Source organism: Chelmon rostratus, chromosome 11 (assembly GCF_017976325.1).
Source record: "Chelmon rostratus isolate fCheRos1 chromosome 11, fCheRos1.pri, whole genome shotgun sequence".
NCBI classification, from domain to species: domain Eukaryota; kingdom Metazoa; phylum Chordata; class Actinopteri; order Chaetodontiformes; family Chaetodontidae; genus Chelmon; species Chelmon rostratus.
In genome coordinates this window covers 18,645,858-18,670,397 of record NC_055668.1, presented here as the reverse complement: position 1 = coordinate 18,670,397, position 24,540 = coordinate 18,645,858, and the positions used below count along the sequence as shown (strand labels likewise).

Below are 24,540 nucleotides of genomic sequence, written 5' to 3'. Positions count from 1 at the left end.
GTGCGCTGGTGCCACTCTCAGTGGATTCCTCACTTATAGTACTGACATTATGTATTAACACGTACGCCACACAACCGCTGCAGTAACTAGTCTAATTACTGGAGTTTACAGTACATTTGACTGCATGCTGCTGGCTCCGTCCACGTTTTCCCATTGACCGAGAATATGTTAGGCTCAAAGGCTAATGAAGTGATTAAACTCAGACTTATTCTGCAGCACATCACAACTTATCAAATCATGGCTCCATGTGCAAGGAAAAGGCAAAGGCAGTAGACACAGTCAGCAATTACCCACCACTACGCAAGAATGGCAGCGTTTAAATAGCTTTCTCCTCTTGGAGTCAAAAGCAGATTCAGTGAATATACAATAGTACTAACAGCACTACTAATCAGTGAAGACAGAGACCAGCTGCACAGGAACAAGGCATGTGTATTATACATTACACAGCAACTATTGCATAGCCTCAAGCAACACATAGGAAAATAACAGAGATGGGACCCAGAACACCAAGACGCTGTTCTATAGAAACAATTAATCAAGCCCAGACTTCTGCCATAGGCTTTTGGTCAGAAAAGCATATTATTTTAATTTATTAAGTAAATGAGTTTATCAGAGAATAGTCCATTAGTCAAAGGTCACTGTGGAGCAGCAGCATTTATCTATTCATGACTAACAGCAGGTTTTTTTTGTTTTGTTTTGTTTTGTTTTTTACTTTGATCCCTCTGGATGTGACAGCTCCTCTTCATCTAAATTCACCGTTTGGCCTCGTTCCAAAAAGAAGGAGAAGAACTCTTTCCTTTTCACTCTGCTGCTCATCGCCATAAACATTAATGACTCGGGTTTGTGTGACAATGAAATTCCACCTTCATCAGTGAGAGCAGGCGTGACCTCCTCGCCAATGTCTCGGTGACTGTTCGTGGCACTTTTGAGACTGACTTATGTTGACACCCGTGGAGATGCATGAGGCGCCCCCCGCAACTGCAGCTGAGGGAGCAAAACGCCGGCACATGCCGAAAGTTTGAAAATAATCAGTAGGGAACGTTTTTCTGGACCAAAATCAGAGCAGGTATGAATCAGCTAGATAATGGATCCAAAAATGGGTGATTATCCATTGGATGGCCTACTTTCTCAGTGAGGGCATTCACTCCATCATGTCGAATCTGCTTACTAATGCATGGAACTCACCTGCTCATGATGCCAAACACACAGTGCTATTCATTCAAATATTTCATAAATACCTCTCTATATGCAGAGCATAAATATCAGAAGACATACATTATTTCCAACATGTCTGCCTCGTATATGGTAATGGCTTACACAGCAAGACTTACCACTTATACATACACATCCTCACTGTACGGGGCCTTGGCTTGTTCCATCACAGCTCACCTGTGAGACAAAAACAAAACTGTCACATGATGCAATATGTGGTTCAGCTGCTGAACCACACAGTTATTAAACACATCCAGCGTATTGTGTGCTTGGTGACAGTTTAGCACACAAAAATGTTATTGTGCACAAAATGTGTCACATCCTTCAGCAGAAGAGGAGAGAGAGGGAGAAATGGCAGACTTGCATCACATACAGTCATAATAAACACAGGAACACTCAACGAATCAAGTCTTTTTAAGACCTGGGTGTATTGCTAGTCAAATGAATAATTTATCATTTCTTTGATGAAACCTCAGCAACATATTGCTTCATAGATCAATGAAATTAAGAGATTTATTCCTCTGCTGGGATGTGATGAATTTGTTTATGGTATTTTAGAGGACTGACAGCTTAAAAAACAAGTCCCAAGATTGTATGACGCATGTGGCACTGATATGCGGGGTAGCATTCACGAAACATTGAGACATAAATATGTACTGTAACGTTAGTGTTATGGGCACAATGTGTGTTGTGTATATTGCATTTCCAGCCTCCCCAGTAGCCTGCCTCTCATGTAAATGACAGACATTTCAGAAATCGTTCTCGAAAGCTGGAAACGTTTTGCGCTGCCACAGCTGCAGTGTCCACGTGTGGCCGGTAGGGGTAGTGTGTGTGATTTTACAACAACTTTGCAGGCAATGAAAACCACATGATCACCATGATCCAGACTTTGACGCGAGAGTGATGTGGATTTATTCAGTCTCAGCATTAGCGTTAGTAAAACATGATCCCGCCTGTTATTTGTTGCAGTGATTTAAATTAATGCCCGGAAAGACAAAAAAGAAGTGAGCAAACACGGGGATGTGCAGCAGGCAGTGAGGCGCTGTTTGCTCCACAGGTGCCTGCTGGTCTTGCACTCGCTCAGTTCGGTGAAGGAGCTGTCCACTGCCGGCGGTGCTGAAAGTTTGAGATCTGCGCCTCTGACAGACCTAACCAAACAATTAAGAGATATTTCCGTTTTTCATTGCACCCACGAGAAATATCCTTTAATTGTAAGGTTATGTCCATCTAGAAACTCCGTCCCTTGCGCGTCTCCCTCCTCCTCTTCTCAGCTCTGCGCTCGCTCAGGCATTGTGAGGCGTGTGAGGGGAATTACTGCAACCCTGTTGTGTGATTCACAAATGAAAGCTTCTCCTGAAAATGTGCCCCAATGCCATAATCCCGCAATTTATAAAAAGTAATAATAATAAAAAAAAAAAAAACACACACACACACACACACAAGGAGGGCGTTGCTGAATCAACCATCACTGAATCGGACAAGTCACGCAGCTCTAATAATAATAATATTAATGATAATAATAAAAACTGAGCTATTTCGTGTTTGTTCCTCTGTTCCTCTGTTTCCCCCGGTGAACTCCATCCAGCTGTTCCCCGGTTCAGTCAGGCGTTGCGGCTTCTGTCACGTCTGTCCCTCATCCATCAGCCCTCGCCGAGAAACACGGCGTGTAAATCCATTTCTGTGCCACATAAGCTGCGCTCCGTCGCCGCTGAAGTGCGCTGAAAATACGCCTCTGCGCTCCCTCACACACCTCCAACTTCTCCAAAAGTAAACAGTTTGCGCCGCCGTCCACTTTTCATCTCTCGAGCCGATCTATATGTTTGGTTGTTGTTTTTTTTGCGCGTGAGCTTTTTGTCTTTGTTATAAGGAAGTCGCGCAGGCTGACAGGGTTTTTGTTTGTTTTATTTTGGTTTGTTTTTTTTGTTTGTTGTTTTGGCTTTGGCTGCTGTAACCTCCGATCATGTGTGTAGATATCGGCTCTCCCAGCTTCTTTCTCCGGCTAGTCCAAATCATTTCTACCCGGCTAGTCGGGACAGCAGCCGATCGTGAAGTCTCTGCAGTCACGTGACGGAGACAGGACCGTGTGTGTGTGTGAGAGAGTGTGTGTGTGTGTGTGTGCGTGCGTGCGTGCGTGCGTGAATGTGTGTGTGTGTGTTTTCTTTTCGGAGTGTGTATGTGAGCGTCTCTCCGTGTGTAGTTAGAGGGGTGTCCCTCCTCCGCATTTTTTGCTGCTTGCCATGCTTTAGACGCCGGAGCGCAGGGAGAGAGGCGAGAGTGAGAGAGGTAACGCCGGTCTCTCTCTCACCGGGCTACCTGTCTTTTCATTCTTACCTCGGGTCCCCGTCGGTCCTTCCTCGTCTTTCTGAGCCCACCTTCCTGCGGTCGACTTGTTTTTGTTGGTTTAAAAAAGAGAGAGAGAGCGAGAGAGAGAGAGAGAAACTGATAATTTCTGCAGGGTTTCATGCGGGTCTGGTCTGCCAGGAGGAGGACCGCGGTTCTGCTTTGCGCTGGGTTTTGATCGTCTTTTTTCTCCCCCCTCCTTTTCGTCGGGTGCTCCATCTGGACAGTATAGGACAGCCGAGCAGAGCTTGGATGAGCCGCCTCGCTGAAATCCCGAGATGGAGTTGCTGCTGATCTGCCTTTCCCTGTGGATATTGCAATGTAATTCTGCCAAAGCGGACTCCATCATACATATCGGTAAGCGTCCGATGAAGCGGCGTGCTGTTTGGGTTGGACAGGTGTGAAGGCAAAGCGCGCGGGGATAAAGCTCAGCAGCGCATACTGCGTTGATCACAGGATTTTGGTGAGAGGGCGGGATAAATAGTCTATTCAGCTCGCATCCTGTGTTAAAGCAACACTTTGACTCTCAAGCGAGTTGGAAAGTTGGCGTTTCGAGAGCGGCCATGCCTCCATCTCCGCTGCCGCTGCTGCGTTTGCTCTTATTTATCACCATCGTGTGTTTCTCAGCCTGTCTGTGCAGACATTGCTCACACTTTTCGACAGATGATCACTGCACTCAAGCTGGCTTCAGATCTAAACCTCTCACCACTGTCGGCCTGTAAATTGCAATCCTGTATTCAGAACACGGACTACAGTAGGCACAGAGGCCGGTATCTTTGAATCTTTAATGAAATTAATGCCCAACAGCCAAATGGCCGAGGCTTTTTCCAGACCAAGCTACCTCTTGTCTGAACCCGTCAAGCCTCAACTTTCACCGGAACGTGACTGCAATGTCAATGTGAAGACAGAAGGAATGTCAGTGGAGTTTGGTTTTAGGGGTGCAAAACGCATAGAGCCTCTTTGTTCTCAAACTTCAAACCAGAGCTGCCTTTTTTTCCGGAGCTTTAAACTCATCACGACTGATTCTGATCTGCCGTTTGTCCCTAAAACATCCTGTTATGTTTCATTTTGCAGTTTTGTAATACAGGCACGGTCTTCTCCACGCACACGCTGAATGATTGCCTTGGTTTGCATCCTCTTGTCGTCCTCTTGTAATGACTGAATGTCATCTCAGATGAAAATGTCAATGTCACTGTGAGCAAATTTGGTCTCGGTGCTCCTCTGCCGCCGCCGCCGCCGCCGCTGCTGCTGCTGCTCACAGTTTACTGCAACAGTCTGGCAAGCAGCAGGTGCTCAGTCACTGGCTTAATACAGAGGTGGGACTCCATCCAGATAATATTGGCTGATGCGCTGCTTTACGTTAGGGTACCCCAATTATAATTCTCATTTCCTGAAACCCTTTCCCGTGATATATGCGCGTCCCCCGGTAGCAGCTGATACCATTTTGATAAACAGAGGGAGAAAGAGGGAGGGGTGGGGGTGGGGGTGGGGTGACAGTTAAGATTCAGCTTGCCTCCCACCGTAGGCCTATACAGCTTATTGGGACAGCGCCAGTGATCTATTTTCTAAGTTTGGCCACTTTACGCACGCATGACATTCATGCGCTGTGGCCGTGCCGCTGTCCACGGTGCTGAAATCATGTCAGGGCGCAGAGACGCACATGTTGCACAACTTCAAGGCTAAAAAAAAAACACAGAAAGATCAAAAGTTTGACGAACCATTATTCAGTCATGCATCACTTTGGCAGGTTTGGGGGGGATGACATTAAAACGCGTCTGTTATTCAGTCTGTAATAACGATGGTCCCGTAGCGAAGGTATTCACCGCGTCCCCCACCTTCAGCTCGACCCTGCATTCACACTTGACCCACCTCGCGGGTTTCTTTCTCTTCCTATAACTTGTGATCGTTTTTATTCAACAGGTGCCATATTCGAGGAAAACGCTGTGAGAGATGACGAGATTTTCCAACTTGCCATCTCGGACCTGAGTCTGAACGACGACATTCTGCAGAGCGAGAAAATCACCCACTCTGTGAAACTTATCGAGCCCAATAACCCCTTCCAGGCCGTGCAGGAAGGTAAGACTGCCCCCGTTATTTCACATGAGCACATCAGGAAGGTGGTCTACCTTCAAACACTGGTCCTGCACGTTTTTTGGGGGGGACACGAGCTGATGTTCATTTCGCATGTTGATAACTCAGTGTGGTCGCTAGGGGAGCAGTCATTGATGATGATCCATCTGTCTCTGTGGGTCAAATGGCTCTCTCCCTCTGTGTGTGTGTGTGTGTGTGCGCGCGCGCGCGCGCGGATTTCTCACGTTAGGGGACATATATATGTTTACACTGTCACATTGTGGGGACTCCTTATGGGGGCAAAATGCAAGACCCCATAATGTAAATCGTTACATTGTAGAGTGAAGACTCTGGTCTTCAGGAAGAGACTTATATCTTTCTCTCTCTCTCTCTCTCTCTCTCTCTCTCTCTCTCTCTCCGTGTGTGTGTGTGTGTGTGTGTTGCCATCTTTGCCAAGTGCTTTACCACTGTACCAAAGCAAGGTGTCTTCTGTGGTTGAAAAGCTAGGTGGAAGCATTGAGTTAGAGCGCAGCGTGTAAGAGTAATATATTGTGTGAAATAAAAACAATTTGAAGATGATCAAATGTAATTCCAGCTACAATGCTCCACTTATGCAAGCGGGGGGAGCAAATTATTTCTGGCTTTTCTTTCTCTTTGAAGGATCTTACTTATGCACATTTATCAACCTTGGGCTTTTCCTTCTTTGGATTTCCCTTCAGTGCCCAGAAAACAGACAGGAAATTAGCAATAAAATTATTTTAGTCAAGGTTATCTCTTTCACTCACTAAAAGATGGTGCCAGACACTGTTGTCTGCAAAAGTGATTAAAATTTCCTCCACTAAAGTGAATCATTAAGACTTTAATAGGTTCCTGGAGACCCTCAAAGGCTGTTTATGTCCCCTGCACTTTGTTACCAGTCTGTACTTTTGTCCCCAGTTGCACAACGGCCTTGATGAGTCATTGCTATTCACAGTGCCCCTGACAGGCACAGAAAGATGATAATATGTCCTCCCTTTGCTATAATTATTCCCTGTCATTTAGCTGTGCTCCTTAACGACGTCTCGGATATCCAGCAGTCAGACTCACACTGCTTCTGTAAACTTGAATCCTGATGAGTCTCACGTGAATGCAGACTGGCATTCAGGTTCTTTGAATGAACCTGGAGCACACAGAGGAAACAGTCCTGTTTGCTGCTGCAGAGATTAGACAAGAAATGTATCACACACGTGTGTGACTTGGCTAATTTATCAGCTGCTGTTGCTCGAGGTGCAAAAGTGTAGGAATTAAACAGATTTGCCAGCATTTCCTTTGCCATTTAGTTCAGTAGCAAAGCCAAATATGGAGGGTTTAAAATGCACCCACTTAGGACTCATAAGTATCTTAAATGTGTTTTCTGTTGACAGTCCTCTAGATACTATTATAACACAATGCCACGCCTGTGCTAAAGCTTAAATACACACAGAATGATGCTGTAAGAAAGACAATGTGTAACTGCAGAGCTTCTTATTGTTTATTGAAATTTATTCAGGGCCTATTTCCTCTGATTGAACTGCCTTTTATAGTCTTGATTGGGTATCATTAAATATTCTTAATTACTGTTTACAGATATGCTCTGGTGATCAAATATTTGCAGAAGTGGGTGATTAGGGGGCTTTCAGTTTCTGGAGAGAGTGGGGAATATTATGCAGTCGATGGAATGAGGATCGATGGGTGGCACCGGATTCTCGCACTGGACACAAGGCAGTGTGGTGACTGTTGAGCGACAACCAGGATAAGTTGACCTTTTCTTTGCTCTTTTGTTCGGCTGCAATCCCGCTGTGAGTGGCAGTCAGGACCTTGGTAAAGAGGGAGGAGAGAGTGGGCATAAACATGGAGGGCAGTGGGGTTAGCGAGGGCAGTGAGGATGAGGTGATAGACGTGGAGAATATATATGTGGTTGTAGAAAAGAGGAAGGGAAGGAGATTAAGGGTGAGAAGAGCAATGAGGATAAGAATAACCATGAGCACCAACAGCGTTGAGTGGGAAAAAAATCGAAAAGCGAGTGACTTATGATCAAGACGTGAATACACATGAGTGGGCAAAAGAGGAGCAGGAGGAGGGTGCAGATAGGAGGGAGGTGATGGGGAAAATTTGCCGGCCCAGCGAGAGGAGCAGTTGCAGAGTCATGTTTGTCCTTATTTGGCTTCCGTCGTCCTTGCACTGGTGGAACGTATATTAACGAGCTTGTCACACACATGCCATGCACACGGAAACACTCCACTATTTAGTCCTCCCACGCTCTTATCGCTTAAAGATGATGGCTCAAGGCTGGATGGATACACCGGTTGACCACACTACAAGCAGATGCCATGCTATTTATAGGGTGGAGCAACTGGAGAGAATGAATAAAGGAGTATCTACCATTTCCGTGCTGATGCTGCCATGAGGTTTTTGGACATGTGGTCACTGCAACAGCCCCACAAATCAGTTCCTTTATATTATTTCCCCTTCAGTATTTTATAAGGATCAAGGCAATGCCAGTAATGATGGGCAAAGTCATGTTTTTTAAAATCATAGGCTGGAAGGACTCCAGTGCTATGCACAGTCTAACTGCATGCACTGTCACTGATCAATTTTAAAATAAATGCCTCACTTATCTGCTATCAGCCAGTCAGGGTCTCACAAGGACTTGAGCATCAGCAAAGTCAGTAATAACCTCAGAAAGTTGAAGTTCAGAGCACGACCACAGCCGTAGGTAGGAGTGTCACACTTTACATCATGTTCAATTCAAAGCCGAACATCTCAAGAGTACATCTGGTGAGTGACATGACTGAATCAGGCTGCGGCATCTTGAAAGAAAATGGATTTGTATTTTAAGTGGTGTCTCGCACATCTTGAGATTTGCAGCTCAGATTTCTTGATTTAAAAGGAGAATTTTGTCCTCCAGGCCAGATAAGTAATGAGCATATATGAGAAACAAAGCCTTTACAACCATTTCTGTCTTGCACTTATTCAAATATGTGAATACGTGTGATTATCTAAAAATCCGAATCTATGCATATTTCAAGGCAACTTTAGCCCATAAGGTGGATTTGCTCAGAGGACAAGAGCACTCAAATCTGAATCAATTTTTCCTGCCATCAAAGTATTTTGGAGATTGACATAACAATGTAAATAATTGATACAAAGATACTCTAATGCACCATAAATAACATAGAGCCAAGTCAAATCCCCATTCTAGCTGCAGGTGCAAAATATAGCAAGTTAAACAAGAGTCTGCAGCCATGCTAACAGCTCTGTGCAGCTGTACCTATGCACAGCCGTGCTTCAAGCTAAACGCTGACATGCCAACAGTGACAACGCTAACATGGGTAGCACTCAGCACAGGTAAGTGCAGGTGAGGCTGATGGGAATGTCAGTTTTGAAGGTATTTGGTTGTAAATATAATATATTTAAGGGACCTATATAAGGACCTTGAATATCTTATTTTCATAGCAATCCACCCAACAGTTGTCCAGATTTGTCACACAGAAGCATATATGTAAACCTGCTGGTGGCACGAGATGAAAAAGCAGCTCATCACCAGTTCTTAGGATTCATCCTCTGGCCACTTTGAATGTCTGCACCACATTTCAATTCATCCAACAGTTTGAGGCATTTCAGTCTGCGTGCAGGTGGCGAGCCCACCAACATTAGAGTAGTCTGCTCTGATCTACTGTGGCCCAGTCTTATAACAGTGATTTTACAAACCTTTTGTTATGAGGTATTAGTGTAGTTCTGTCAAACGCCTGCAGGTTTTAATACATACATTTAGAACAAAGCAGGTAAAAAACAGAGCCATCTGGCCTAAGTTAGGGAAAGTCGTTTGCTGCTCTGCTAATGTGCCGTAATTTGTCGAGTGTTCTGTCCCACTGAGTCCTCTTCACACGCCACACCACCGGTGACCCTCCATTTTCATCTAACCCCTGCCAAGGTAACGTCAAGGAGGATTTGACTCTTTGCTCTTTCTGTCCCTGTAAGCCAAACAGACTTTGAAGAACTCGCAGTGCAGTTCTTCTTCCTCTTTTCTCCCTTTCTTTGGCTCAATCTGCAATGACAAAAGTTGAAATAATGGTTCCTTTGAACGTGTTGGCATGGGTAATGTAATATCCTCCATCTGATTCTCTGCTTATGACAACTCATTACTCCCCGTGCTCGGAACGTGATGGAATGCTGCCCTTTCACTATTATTGTCCCGGTGAATTTAATAATGCTGCATAAATCTTGGTAATGGATTTGTTTGTTTTTTATGTCTTTTAACCAGCTCTACACAGAGGGCGGATGATCAGGCCATTTTACTGGCCCCTGTTAATTACCCAGTGGTTATTTTAATCCGTCATAAGCTTCTCAATGGGCTGTATAAAGGCCTGCTGGTACCTTAATCAGCTAAGTGATGTTGCAGCATAGGTCTACCTTTTACCATTTAATCCCTTCACAGTGTGAGACCCACGACTCAGCAACTATGTTGGGTTAGCTTTTAGTTACTTGGTTGTGTTTTCACGCTAGTGGTGCAGTTCATAGTAAAGAAAATGGTTCATTTAGAAGAACAGTCATCATTTCAGCCTCTCTAAAATTATAACTCTAATTAACCAGTGATTCCCAGCTGGAGGGGCTGCCTCTGCAGAGGGTGCCTGGAAAGATTTAGTAGCTCAGTAGTTTTAAAAAATTAAAATGATGATTTGTTGAAAAATGTGTCCACATATTTGTGTTTTGGAGCAGAATAAACAAACAAATACAACCACCAAAAGGTAACAGTTTATATTTTATATTACAGTTTATACACATCGGATAAAATGTTGGATGGGGTGAATGAATGCTGAGACATGAACACACGCATTTGGAATGCGGATGTCTGTCCTGCCTCCTGATCACCTGATAAGTTGTGCGTTGAATCTGTGGCACTCCACCCGGTTTGAGCCTCTGATAACACAGCGAACAAGCCCACGCAGCCGCTGGGCTCGTGTGGACTGCCTATGTATTTGTTGTGCAATGGCACAATGAAGAATGTGTGATTAACAGTATATCTGAGGGCTCGGATGTGTTGATTTGTTTGTGTGGTATGGATATCATTGCAGCGCTGCATGGTGTGTCGGTTTGGTTCCCTGCTGACTGCTTACCATTATACTCGCTCTTTGTCTGTCTCCTTCCTCGCAACTCATTCATCATCACCTGGAAGAGAAAAGTTCTGCTTCTTCTGTTACACGGTTCATCTTTTTTGTCACAATACACCTGTTATGTAAGTGACAGCGCAGTTCTGTGGCCTGTACAAACCTCCACTTGCCCTTCTATACCTCTGCTATTCACACCATACAGTGTGGATGACACAGGGGAGGCCTTATGGGACCTGTATCCACTGTGGGCTGACAGACACACTAAAGAATATGTATTCCTCCAGCTTTTAGCCAGAGTCAGCAATGTCTGGCAACTGCTGAGCAGGATGTGCCACAGAGGGAGCAGAGAGAAAGAGCTGAATATAGAAGCGGGGAGACAGAGAGAGGTCAAGGCTGTTAAACGCTGGATCGGCTCAGTGGGCGTGCAGGTTTCGTCCTCGATGCTGTATGGAACAGCTGGTTGGCCTCTCCTGCAGCTGGATGCCTCTGTGTCACAGTCTCAACATCTGTAATAGATGTCTCACTCTGCAGTTTTCAGACTACCCTTGAAAGGAGCATCGAGACATTTCTAAGTATCCAATTATTAAAAAAAAGACTTTGAAAGTGGTTTTGGCTTTTGAGTCAGAACGCTTGGTCCGCTGATTAACTTCAAGAAAAACGTCAATTCACTTAAATGCCACGTCTGATCTGTATTCAGAGGAATCATTTGCACCGTGCTAAATGTCACCACGAGCGGGGATTTGAGCAATCTTTTAATTTGAGTCAACAGCCTTGTTGTGAAGTGCAGAAACAAGTTTTCACCCAGTCCCACAAATAGAGAGAGGGAGAGTGAGCGATGTGCTGCTTTGCTCGCCGTAATGCAGGGTTTTCAGGAAATGGGGAAGTTATGTTTGGTCTGCGATGCAATCGGAATTAGTGTATTGCACTAATTAGAGAGAGTGTATTCATGTATTCATCACACTCGGCATGCTGCCTCAGTGGCTGACAGCTGAGAGCTGATTTCAAAGTGTTCTCATCGCTTTTCACACTGCCATGTTTGATTGAGGATGTTCTCGGGGGGGGGGGGGGGGGGGGTCATTGTGTATAAGCTGACTAATGGCTTCTGGGTGGTATGATGGCTGCCTGTCTCTGAAGGACAAATGTAGGGAAAACACGTTTGAAAAGCAGATACATTTAAAATGGGCAGCACAGAGAAAAATCTTGATTGATGTTTGACCGTTGGTCCTCCCGCGATGCAGACAGGATTCCTAAACTTGGCATCAGAGAATATTATTTGTGTCATTTAGCATTGTCAGACGATGACATCGCGAAATGACAGGCGACCAAATGTGTCCTGCCCTGGTCCTGTAGCCGTTGTCTGAGAGAAACGCAGCTCCTGCATTGATTTTCCGATATGACAGCAGCATCTGATGTGTGATGAATGGCTAAAAGAGCAAAAAATCAGAACACCTGCGTGCATGCCACACATAACTCAGCTGTTACACATACACATGAACACACAACATATGTTTTCCCTACCACAGGTCTCTCAGCCCCATGTCTTATTCATGTTCCTGTCTTCTCTGGTGTGACAGATTTATAACGAGCTGTGGAGAGCACTGTGACAGATGTTAGTGCTTTGCCACGACCCCAAACAGCCCCCAACCACCGCTAGGGATTGGCCATCAATACTACTCTACCTGTTAGAGCGAGAGAGACCGAGTTAGAGCGAGACGCAGAGAGAGAGAGCGGGTCGGCCCAGAGGTGATGTCCTGTACGATCAGATTGATGCTGATGAGGCCTTCGGCCTCCGTGCGTTCTAATGCATCGCACTCCTGCATCTCACTGGCATCATTTCTCTTTGTACACACTGTTATGCTTGGACTTTATTGAGCTGCGGAGATGACGGAGATGAGGAGGGTGGTGGAGGTAGAGTGGGTGTATGAATGGTAGGAGAAGATTTGTTTGTTTGTGCGTCGTGGTGTGAATATGTGCCTTCATGTGTGTGGTGTCATGCTGTGATGTGTGTGTGTGTTTGAGGCCGTTTTGCAGACACAGATTCATGTTTGCGGATGTTTTTCGCCTGTGCTGGGTTTGGGGAGAGGGGTTGTTGCTGGTGGTGATAATAGTTTAGGGATGGGAGGTTGTAACACCCCCTCCGCCTTCACTCACTTGTGATGCTGACTTGCTCAAAGGGAAGTGTGTATAATTTACTACCCACCACCTGCACCATTGGCAGCAAGAAGACTTCATTCCAGGAAGGAAGGCAAGGAGCTGAAAATCAGCCCCGAGTAAATCTTATTAGAGACTAAACAGGACTCAGCCAAAGAAATGCTGCGCGGCTATCTCTGCCTTCACACTCTTTTCAGACCGAGGGAGGAGAAAGATGCAGGGGGTGAGGGTTGAGGAGTGGGGGTGGAGTAGGAGTCTTAGCGAGAGTAAAGGGGTGAAGCAGAATGAACTGGTGAGCCAGCGTGATGACGAGGGAGCAGGCGGCTGATGGCAGAAGGCAGAGGGAAAGATAATGCGGGGAAAAAAAGGAGCAGAGGCTGTGAAATTTCGGGCCGTATGGAAGACAAGAGGGACGAAGTCATTTGAAACTGTGGACTCGCCTCACTACCCTCATTGATGAAGAGATGCCAAAATGTATTTGGGAGCCATTGTTTGCATTACTGCCCACAGACACAGATACCGAGTGGGACCATCTGTCACAAGAATCCCCCCTCTGTCTTCCTCGCCGAGTCTCTGACTCTCTGTCTCTCTCTCTCTGCCACCGGTCCTCTACCATGCCCAGGCAACATGGATTTTATCCAAAGATGAGGCTAAGCTAGTGTGTAAGCTCTCTCTGAGTGAAATCAAAACCCAGCTTAAACCTCATGAGTGAAAGCCTAAAAGAGTGTGGAGAGCGAAACATGCAGGCATCAATGAAAACCGGGTCAAATATGCATCCTAATATAAATGTACTTGAAACAGTGAGGCTGATGAATAAGTCTCTTATTTAATTATACAGTGAAAAGCATTGCAAGCTCAGATCAGACACTATGCTCAGTCCCACATATCCTGCTTTTCCAAGGCGCCTGACACCAATTATATCGATCTGATGCTGCCCTTCAATCCATTAACCAAAGGATCAGTAACCTGCTCTCTATGATTTTATCAGGTCTGAAATGTCCCCCTTTAACCTTTAAAATAAAGCCAGCATATGTGGCTTCATCTCTGACAAATATGGGATGATGAAGCAGGTGTGTTCCTCTCGCTCCCTAATTCAATTAAAAACATCCACATTTTGAAAAAGAAGAAATATCTATATCTACTATAAGTCTATCCCGAAGTCCGCCCCAGCTGCAATGGATGTAAGAGTTTTAATGCTTCACGGATCCATACGAACTGGCCAAAAACATTCTGGAGATCTCAGACTCGAAACTTTTGCAGCTGTTTGGAGCCGCTGATGAGGACCGACATCTGAGCACAACTAAACGTAATGGTCTGACTTTTGCCACTCTTCTAGCAAGCCGCCCAACACGCACATGCTCAGTGGCTTCGCTGCTGCCTGAGGCTAGAGAAGATGGATCTGATAAGTAATTTTACAAGATTTGGACGCACTTTCTGACATTTTCAGGGCTCCCATGTGGTGTGATATTACCACTGACCTCTTTCACTTGACTCTAAGACTGCAAAACATTTAACTCAGTTATCATTTTTCATTGTCATTTATTCCCTTTTCTGTTTTCTTCTTTTTTTTCCCCTCTAACAGTCATAATTGCTCTTATACTCACATCTGTAACCGTTCCATCCATTCAGTTAGTTGCTGGGCACAAAGACCTTATTTTGCTTAGCTTGCAGGGGTGGGTGGGAATGGAGGTTAACGGGTTTGGAAGAGCTTCATTGTCCATTTAAAGGCAATTGAAATTTGTCGTTTTGCATACCCCTGCTACTTACACATGCATACGGTGCCTCACGCATACATATGCATTGCATCAGAGAGGTGAGGGCGCAGGGTCGCCTGCAGTGCGGCGTCCCTGCAGCAGTTTTGGGGTTTAGTGCCTTGTTCAAGAGCACATGGGCAGAGACGGTGGTGCTGTGCAGAAGTGACTCCAGTCATCCATCACCCTTTGTTCCTGAACATTTTACATGGCATGTTTGCCTCTAGGTTAAAAAATCACTGAAAGGCTTTTGAAAACCATCACCAGTCATTGCATTTTTACTGGATCAGGCGTTTCCTGCATTCATAAAGAGACACTGATTTATTCTTTGAGTCACATGTTTCGACTGTTACTGTAACAGTACTTGATCCAGCACATCGCAGCTGAGAGCAAGCCGGAACTGTTTTACATGGGATGTTTGACATGTGACTGAAGATCAGTCCGTCTTACTCACAGAGTGTCTCAGCTGAACACAAAGAGATATGTCTCACATGCATTATTGATTTGTTATTGTTGTTTCTAAAATGAGCTGAATACATGTTTCAGTATTAACTGGGCCACGATTCGTCATGTCATCTGATGCATCACATTACCACATGAAGACAAGTCATTCTGGAGCACTCGTGGGATGTGTAGGCCTAATTTTGTTTGTAGAAACCCTTAACAAGTACAAAAGACTTGTTTCTCTGTAGGACATATCAAAGCAAGCTGTCCTTGGTTTGAATCATCACTTGAACAAGCTTTTGAAATCACACAACACACTTTTTCCTGTAATTATCTCAAAGCATATAATTAGAAGACCTCATTCAGCAGAAACACCAAACACCACACCAACATGACCAATGCTTCGGAATCAGAACAGTTTGTTGTTTATTCATAAGTCACTTGATTTGATAGCAAAGGGGATGAAACTCATGGTGGCACTAGAGGAAATGTCAGGGATCACTTAAGTCAGCTGGATACATTGTCTGGGAAGGTTAGTCTTAGTGAGATGTATCTGGATGGACTGATGAGGCCACCGCCTTTAGAGCCACAACACCAGAGTGGCTAAAATAATGAATACCTCAAAGTTACGTAGCTGTATGCACTTTGTCTTAATCCATATGCATGCAAATGTTTCATCTCTCATATCAAACCCAGTTGTAAATACGTGAATTTACACCAAAGAGTTCCTGCACATCAAACCATGTAACATTACATGAAAGGACACATTCAATCCATTCGTGGAAAAGTGAATGCTGTGATGCACATTTCTCACTTTGTACTATAAGAGAACATTAGCACAGAGATGCAGTGTTAGCCAGCGCCGTGCAGGGCAGAGGCTTGGTGGTGCAGCAGTATCCTGTTCTACCAGCTGTCATTAGTATCACTATTAGCTTATCTGCCGTGTCTGTGGTCTGTGCAGGTCTAATGCCTTCACATTTAGAGGGTAAAATGTGGTTTACACAGGGTGCAGGATCTTTTGTGCTCATTTTTTATTTTGTCAATGTTTGAGGTCGTTTTTTGTGTTGAACAAGATCTTTCATTTTGGTTGTTTTGTGTACTTTGTGAAAAGTATGCTCACGGTCACAAATGTTTCACTTGCTGTTTTCAAAACTTGAACGACAGCATAGAAAAAGAGGTTTAAAGCCGCCACAAAGGCTTCTGACTGAGCCACTGACTTTTTTTTCCTTCACCTGCATGAGGGTTTGACACGTTGAGGAGGATCACTTTACGCAGAGAAAGTGATGAAGAGAGCAAGGCTAATGTACTGTTTACATCTTTAAGCCTTTTCAAACCCAAGTCGAGATGAATGATTTATTATTTGGCTTTAACGAGACGGGGCAGGTTCGTCACATCACATTATCATGTCACCATGAGACACGCTGTCAGTTTGTTTGCCTCAACATGTTTCCAAAGCATTTGCAGCCATAGTTTCCCGCTGCCACCTCAATCATCATGTTTACCTTTCTTGCCGGAACTGGACTGGAAAGTACATTAGGACTGTGTAGATAATCACAGTGTGCAAATCATAACATTTACTGTGTGTACAACTGAGTGTGCATTTGAGTGTCGTGCAGGTTTGATGCATCTTTGCGTGCCACAAGTGTGTGGTCGTCCGTCAGTCTGTCCACTAAAATTTCGCTATGTCCTGTACTTTGTTTTATGACCAAATACCTGCAAAAATAATGACATTCTCATTGGCCTCATCAGAAATTGTGTTTAGTGCTAATTACCAAAGCTAGCATGTTGTCATTGTGAGCACAGAGACACGAGCATAGCAGACTCTGTTATCATTATTGTTATTATTATTGTTTCTACACAGTGCAACACTCAGTGCAAGCAGCGCTCCAACAGTTTGATATTTTTCTGACCTCAAACTTTGCTTGGCCCGTCTGTGTGGTATTTTGGCACTCGGCACGAAGCTCGTGGTGCACTCAAGTGGGAGGACAAACCGTGGGAGGTTTGTTCAAATGATGCAGCTCAAAGCGAGTTGTTGGTATTTTGGTAGAAAATGTGTCTCAGAAGTTGCGCTGAGAATAGACTTGTCAGAACCGTGTCTGTTTCTGGCGCAGCATCAATCTGCTGCCACTTTGGCGATTTTATCAACTAGAGCAAATCACTGTAAATACTTGGAGCAAATGTGCAGCAATAACAGAACAAATAAGTAAGACAAATTTAGAAATAGAATAAATAGAAATGAACTGATGGAATCATATAGACTGCTTCACCCAAGTGTCATATGTTTTTACCGCATGAACTGTTTAAACCCTGCCGACACACTGCTTTGGCTGCCGCTACAGTTTCCTGCAGAGGCCGTTTCTATATTGGTTAAGCCAATCACTGTGATTGGCACAGCTGTTAAAGAAGAATGAGACCAGTGATGTGACTGGCTGTGAGTTTATTTACAGTGTTAATCAGCATGATTACATGAACTGCATGTATATCAACCACAGTAGCAGGTGTGCTTGGCGATGTCCACACAGTTCATGTGCCCAAGATCTACTACTTTGTGCTTGGTATTGTGCATACATAGTTAAAATAGGGCCCATAGTCTTACTGGAAGCAGGAATCATACCAGTCCACCATAACCACTTGGAACTTTGTTAACCATTTCATCACCCCCTCCAATACTATATTTAAACTGACTGTCCAGAGGGCTGGTGCAGCTAGACTTGTAAATAATCGACCCTATGCTGCCCTTAAATAACTCTGATAGATACCATGTGGAGCAAAGAGCCTTTTTAAATGTGCCCACAGAAAGGGGGTCAGTCATCAGAAGAAACATCCTTGATGGACTGGTCAGGGTTAGCCATCCCCTCCGGATAACTGCACTCATTTAATATACGAGCTCCGGATGTAAAGGCACATGACAAGTAGCTTTAAATATTATAAGCATATGCCTCAACTCTGCCATAAGGGAACTGCATAATTCATTTTCTCATCCATTATATGAATTACATGTATATACTGGAACCTTCACGGTGTCTCTGCATGGTTCTTGAAAAGAGTAATATACCAACCATCATGCCTCAGGGTCATCTTCTGTTGTTCAATAAGAGGAAAAAGGAAAGAAAAAACACTGCAGGTCTCGTCTGTAATGCTATGAGAATGAGGATTTAGCTTCTTTTTGTCTAAATAAATCAAAATTGGCCTTTAAACAACCAGATGGAGTCATAACATTGGTTCAAACCACAGCAGATTCTTCCATTGCCAATATTCAAATACAGGCAGTTTGCAGACAGACTAGGGAAAGGACCACAAGAGTATTTTCACACTGGAAAAAGCAAAACCACCTACTAACTGCAATGTGGCTCAGCCTTAGGTATGGTGCATCTAGTAACAGTGTGTGTAAGACTCCATTGAGGTTGAAATTGGTAGGTAGGTGCACACACACTGCAAAAACCCACCTCAGGCAAAATTAAGATTGTCTCTAGTGATTTTCAGCCAGTTAGAGTCTTAGTTTTCAGTCGTTTCACCAGTCTGGAACAGCAGCAAACACAAAAATGTAAAGAAACGTCTAGAAGAGGTACATTTTCATGAGGTCAAACACGAGGAACATGACAAAAACTTTCACCATGAGGAGGCTTATCTCGCCCGTACAAGAGCAGTATCACAATCAGGAGGAGATGCCTTGAGGCGCGATGAAAATATACAAAAGAGATGAGTAGGAAGACGGGTGAAGCAAATCGCCTCGAGGGGTGAGGGAGACGAACAGAGATGGAGGAGGAGGTGGCAGCGTTTCAGATGATCTCTCTATCTTTCCCTTTTCTCTTGGACAGCAGGAGGATGTCTATCAAAGCAGTGTCATCATTTCTGGCAGCGACCGCTTCCTCTTAGCAATGCCCTGGCAGGCCGTGCAACCGGGAAGAGAGGCTCGAAAACGAGGCATCTCCCCGTTGAATAGTTGTCCCTCACTGACTCACCACATGCTCACTCGCTGCCATACCAAACCCTCCTTTTAACAGCACAAAAATGGAAACTCTCGGACACAGCGCCATTCATTCCGGCACAAAGAATGTGAGCTTTTGTGTGTGTGTGTGAGTGTGTGTGTGTGTGTGTACAGGATGTGGTTGTGAATGACTCCTCTGTTATTCTTGCATCAGCATGTTAATGAATCACAATTCTTCAAAAAAAAATAAAAAAAACCTGTAACAGGATGTTAAGACACCGAGACGCTGTATAGTCTTGAGGCGCCGCATTTTCATGTTGTTAAACCATGTCTCTCAATAATCTAACACCTTGATCCAATGCACTGGTTGATATGGCAACTGCCTCCTACTCCAGAGAGCATTTTCCCTGTCCACCTGTTGATGGGGGAGAAACAGGCCGAGAGACGTGAGAAGGGAAATGTGTTGCTGGTGGGATAAAAACCAAGGCACGTGCAGCATCACAAGTGAGGCATTACCATTTAAAACATCTGTCATAGGTGCAATGATTGTCTCCCACTCAATAGCTGCATAACCGCATGATGAAATCAGTCTCTTGAGAGGGATGTTGGGAGCTTTTTTTTTTTTTTAGAAATGCCAGCGCCGACTCGCGAGGGAATTCAGATTCTGTTTGTCTTAATGAGCACCGAGCGGTGCCCTCTTTCCCTTCAAATTAGCCACTCTCGTTTCACAAACGCTTGAAATTCACGTGACGCCGTGTGGTGGAGAAAACAGAGGCGGTGTCAGGGGATTTACAGCGGGAATATTCAGCTTCGCCCTGCGTCTCGAGAAAGGGAGCGAGCGAGCAGTAATGACCCTGCTCGCTTCTTTCCCTTCTGAGCAAAGAGGAGAGGGAATACGTCAGGCTGAAAGTCAAAGATGCTGCGTGGTTGTAGCTGCTGGGATTTCCTTTGCTTTTTGTTGCTTGTCCCAGGATGGATGGTGATGGAAATGTTGCAGCATGTGTTTGTGTGCCGTCTCTCCACGATTCAGAGACTGGCTGCCGTCGGCTTTGTTTGTCTGTAATTTTGTAGAATTTGCATGAAATATGTCTCGAGATCACACATCTGTTTTAGTTTTCTGCTTACTTAGAGTCAGTTACATAAGTTAAATGAGTTTTTAACGCTGGTTAGCTTGAATTGGACAGTCAGAGTCAACCCCTGTATCCAATAGTCCCTGCTGATCCAGCTTTCCAAATTCAACAAATTATCCATGTTTACTCGTTCTTGGAGGACAATTGTGGTAGTTTATTGTGCCGCTCTGTTTGCTTTACCTTCAGACAGCATTGAGACAAGCTGCTCATTTGGAAGGGATTTTTTTTTTTTAATTCCTGTCTGGCATCAAGTCCAATTGTTAGGGGGCTAATAGCAGCTTTTGTTATGAGCCAGCTCAGGATTGTGCTGCTGTTTGTGTTCATTAATGTGTTTGCAAATATTAATACATGTGTCTGGCTGTGTGTGTTGGTGAGTGCATGCATGCTTTTGCCGAGGCTCAGTGTCAACCCGGCGCACAGCTTTTAGGATTTTCCCTTAAACTGCGCAAATCTCTGATTACGTGTTCCTCTATTGGAGCGCGAGGTCTCAAAAGGAGAGGCTCTCGGAATGTGTCATCGATAATCTCGGTAGTCCTGTAATGCCTTTCAATCCTCAATTTTCGGTGCCGTCAATGCCATTTTAGCTTGTGCTGTCCTTTTAAACAAACCCGTACCATAGCTGTTCTCACCCTTTCTAATCCAACACAATCTCAGTTTCTTTTATTGCTTCTTAATGTCACCCTTTCACTGTGTTACTGACTGCGTGTGTGGTATGAACAGAGTTCGTCCTCCTGCCGTTTTACTGAAGAGCAAAAGGCTTTAGAAACTTTGTTGCTGCTGCCTTCAGCAGAAATGGATTACACCTGGCACTGGTTTTGGTGAGGATCAATGTTGGGCTTGAAATAGGGAGAACAAAGCCACAGCAGTAGAAGTGTTTCTTGTAATGCTCTCTGACCCTGGACAAGCTGGGCAGTGTTGATTATTGATTAGGGTTGATAATTACTTACCCACTGACCTCGAATTTAAGAGGGGTGTTATTAGGTTTTTAAATACAAAGTGGCTTCAATAAACATGAAGCTGGGGGCAACAAAGCTCAATAAATAATGTGGAATGTGCAGTGTTTGCTGTGAATACGGGCCCAAATTATACATAGACCTCTGTATTATGTGCTTTGTTTTTCTAATTTTAGGGCACATTAATTTCCATTAAGGCTGAAAAAAAAAATTTTTATTCATAATTTAGTTTCAGCAGAATCATATCATGATAATATTATGTTTTCATGACATCCCACAAGGTTGTGTTGTATTAATTATGATTCATTGTAAGCTATCCACATTATTTCCACTGTTTGTGCTGGTTGCCTCATTAAAAACTTACTTAATTACTTCACAGTTTGCTTTAACCCAAAAGTTATGTGCTGCTGTGGTAAATAACTTTAAAATTACTTGCTTTAAATGTCTTGTTTGAAATGCTGCCATTGGTAGTAGTGATGTGTGATATGATCAAAATCGAATATCCCGATATAGATCATTTCATAGGCTCCATATAAAATGACCTCATGAAAAAGCCTATTCCTTATTACATAATTACATTTTTGTTGAAGTACTGTTTTCCGGTCTGTGTCAGACTGTTCATACCTAAACCACATCCATGCGGCAGAAGTAGCCCCTCTTTACGAGGGGGGTACAAGCTCCTCGCTCTGCCTTGGCTGGCCGGAGGCCTCCTCCTGCTCAGAATCAGCCCATTCTGTGACGTTCGCTCTCCTCCATGTTTGTTTCCTGCTTGCATCCCTGCTGCCTGGAAGACCACAAGACGTCACCCAAATCTGAGAAGCTCTGAGCCGAATCAGCACTTCCGGCCGTGCTTTTAGAGAAAAGGCTCAACCTTGTCTATAAAAGAGACGGAGAACTATGTCAGTTTTTTGGATTTGTCATCTTTTTTGTTGTTGTTCAACCACAAGTTTAGATTAACTTGATTGTAGGCGCAGCTGCAAACTAAGCTAACTGAGTTTGTTTTCACGCAGAGGCATGATCACGTTATCCTTATTAAGGCTGTGTTCAAAGGCTGTCAGAAAAGGTTAATTTTGCAAACGAGCAGGTTTTTTTTGCTGTTCTTTTCATTGTTTTCGACGTGATTTGTCACTGACTGTGGGTCAACATATATTGTTCACACTTCCAGTTTCCTGCTGTTGGTCAACACTGGTTTCTTTTCTTTGACCGTGACTGTGATCACTCCTTAAACTAAAGAAGTAGACTGTCCCAAGTACCTCATCAACATCATTCATACAACAAAATACTATATGCAACAATATACAGCAAAAACTATGGAAGCACTGACCTTTATGCACTTATTTCCAATAGTGGCCACTGAAACTGGATATATATATATATATATATATATATATATATATGTATATATGTATATATATATATATATATATATACATATATATATATATATATATATATATATATATATATACATGTATATATATATATATATATATATATATATATATATATACATGTATATATATATATATATATATACATGTATATATATATATATATATATATATATACATGTATATATATATATATATATATATATACATATATATATATATATATATATATATATATATATATATATATGCGCGCTGCAGTCTCATATTAATATTGGAAATTATCATTTTGCTGAACTCTTGTTCTTTTTCAACAAACTCGTTGCAGTTCGATGCATTAATTCATGCTGCTGGACAGTAAGGTTAACGAAAGAATACATGTATCTTGGCTTTTTTGTTTAGTTTTTAATACCACAGCACAGCGTCACCATTATATTTCTACTGGGGGCTGATAATGACCCAACAGTTGCTTGAGATTTCTGGCTTGCAAAATGTTCACTTTCCAGACCTCAGTGCGAAAAGTCATATCAGTGGCCATCACAGAGTGAAAAAGATCCACTTTCATCTCCTTTCTCTGCCTGAGGACTTCAGCTTATGAGCTCACTTTTTGAACCTCGCGGCCACCACTGACTCTAATGATGTGTGCATTTGTTCTTTGTAGACAGAGCAGGTTAAGGTGTAGGTCTTTGCACACAGAAGGTCGCGGGGTCTCGAGAGGAGTCGGCGCCTATAGGGAATAAAGTTCTGCTCATCTTTCCCCGGAGCTGCATCATCCTCATCAGGGTGAGGAGTCAATTCTGGGCTCATTCCTGGACCCATTGCAGGCTCACGGTGTAACGATCCTGTGATTAAGTCTGATCAGCAGTGTTTCAGCAACAGGATTTGACCATGCTGTCTGAACTGATGATTCCCTCATTTAGTGCCTCCTGGGAATCCAGCTTCTAAATGACCTCACCTCCCTCCCCTAAGAGCTGTAATGATCAAAGGAAGGGATGCCTTTCTATCCACTCAGCAGAAATCACTCCAGTCCAGTTCAGGCCACACAATTAATAAAGAACCTTTGAAGTTCCCTTTTATTAGAAATAGGATATTTCAGGATGAGATTAGAGCCCTCTGTGAACATGCCAGGCACTGTAACACAGTATTCATACTGGACAAGCTCAAAGTGCTCCAATCGCACGCACCAAGTGATTCACATAATAAAAGACAGAATTAACACAGAAACAGGGATAGAAATTAATGTATAAAAGCCCTCTTAATAGCAATAGTAGAAATAATAGTGAAAATAGAGTGCAAAGAATGTATGAAATCAAGTAAAATACAACAGTTTAATAGAAGAGCAGCAGTGCGAAGTGTGAGGCGAAGCACAGAAGTTTGAGGTCTGTAGCAGGAAGTCAGAGCTGGTTAAACGCTAAAGTGAAGAGACTTTATTTACAGTTTCTCTTTGTCATTCAAATCAACTCTGGACTCACTGGCAGCACAGTCGTGTAAGTCATTATTATATTGTAACATGTCCTTCACTCGTACAAACAGTATCTTTGCCCTTTATTCCCACGTGTTTATGTAAAAAAAAAAAAACAGCCATTGTATCATTATCATGTTAATGGAAACGTATAAGACTCAATGCTTTCATAGCCTGAAATTAATTAAGATGAATTTAATAAATTGTAGGGCTTTATACTGACAGGTGTTCTTTTATATTTCTATATATCGATGAGGGAATGCTATTTAACAGAAACACCTCTCTGTATAATACAATACAGCTCAAGAGCAACACAAGCTACATCCTCCGGATTTCTAAAGGTGAATTAACACCTCAGTTTCAGCAAAAACTGAACATTATTACCTTCATGAAGGGAGGATTAAGTGCAGGTCTGCTTTTTTAGACTGCATTACTTTAAGCTAGTGTGTTTTATTTTCTGCAGTCAAAAAGCTCGGTAATGAATTCTGCTTGATAATTTACTGTTCTTTGCATTAAACTGGTTATGGGGCCAATAAAAGATGACTGCCAAGTAAAATAGTGGCGTCTGTCTGAAAAGAA

General features: G+C 43.5%; 1 protein-coding gene across 1 annotated transcript in view; it reads left to right on the top strand.

The window, feature by feature from the left end:
• Positions 1 to 3,830: 3,830 nt before the first annotated feature.
• grid1a (glutamate receptor, ionotropic, delta 1a) overlaps positions 3,831 to 24,540 on the top strand; it is a 230,263-nt gene continuing 209,553 nt past the window's right edge. Inside the window, exons 1-2 of the mRNA XM_041947768.1 lie at positions 3,831 to 3,909; positions 5,473 to 5,628. Of these exons, the coding sequence (XP_041803702.1) occupies positions 3,831 to 3,909; positions 5,473 to 5,628 (235 nt within the window). The remainder of the gene's footprint in view (positions 3,910 to 5,472; positions 5,629 to 24,540) is intronic.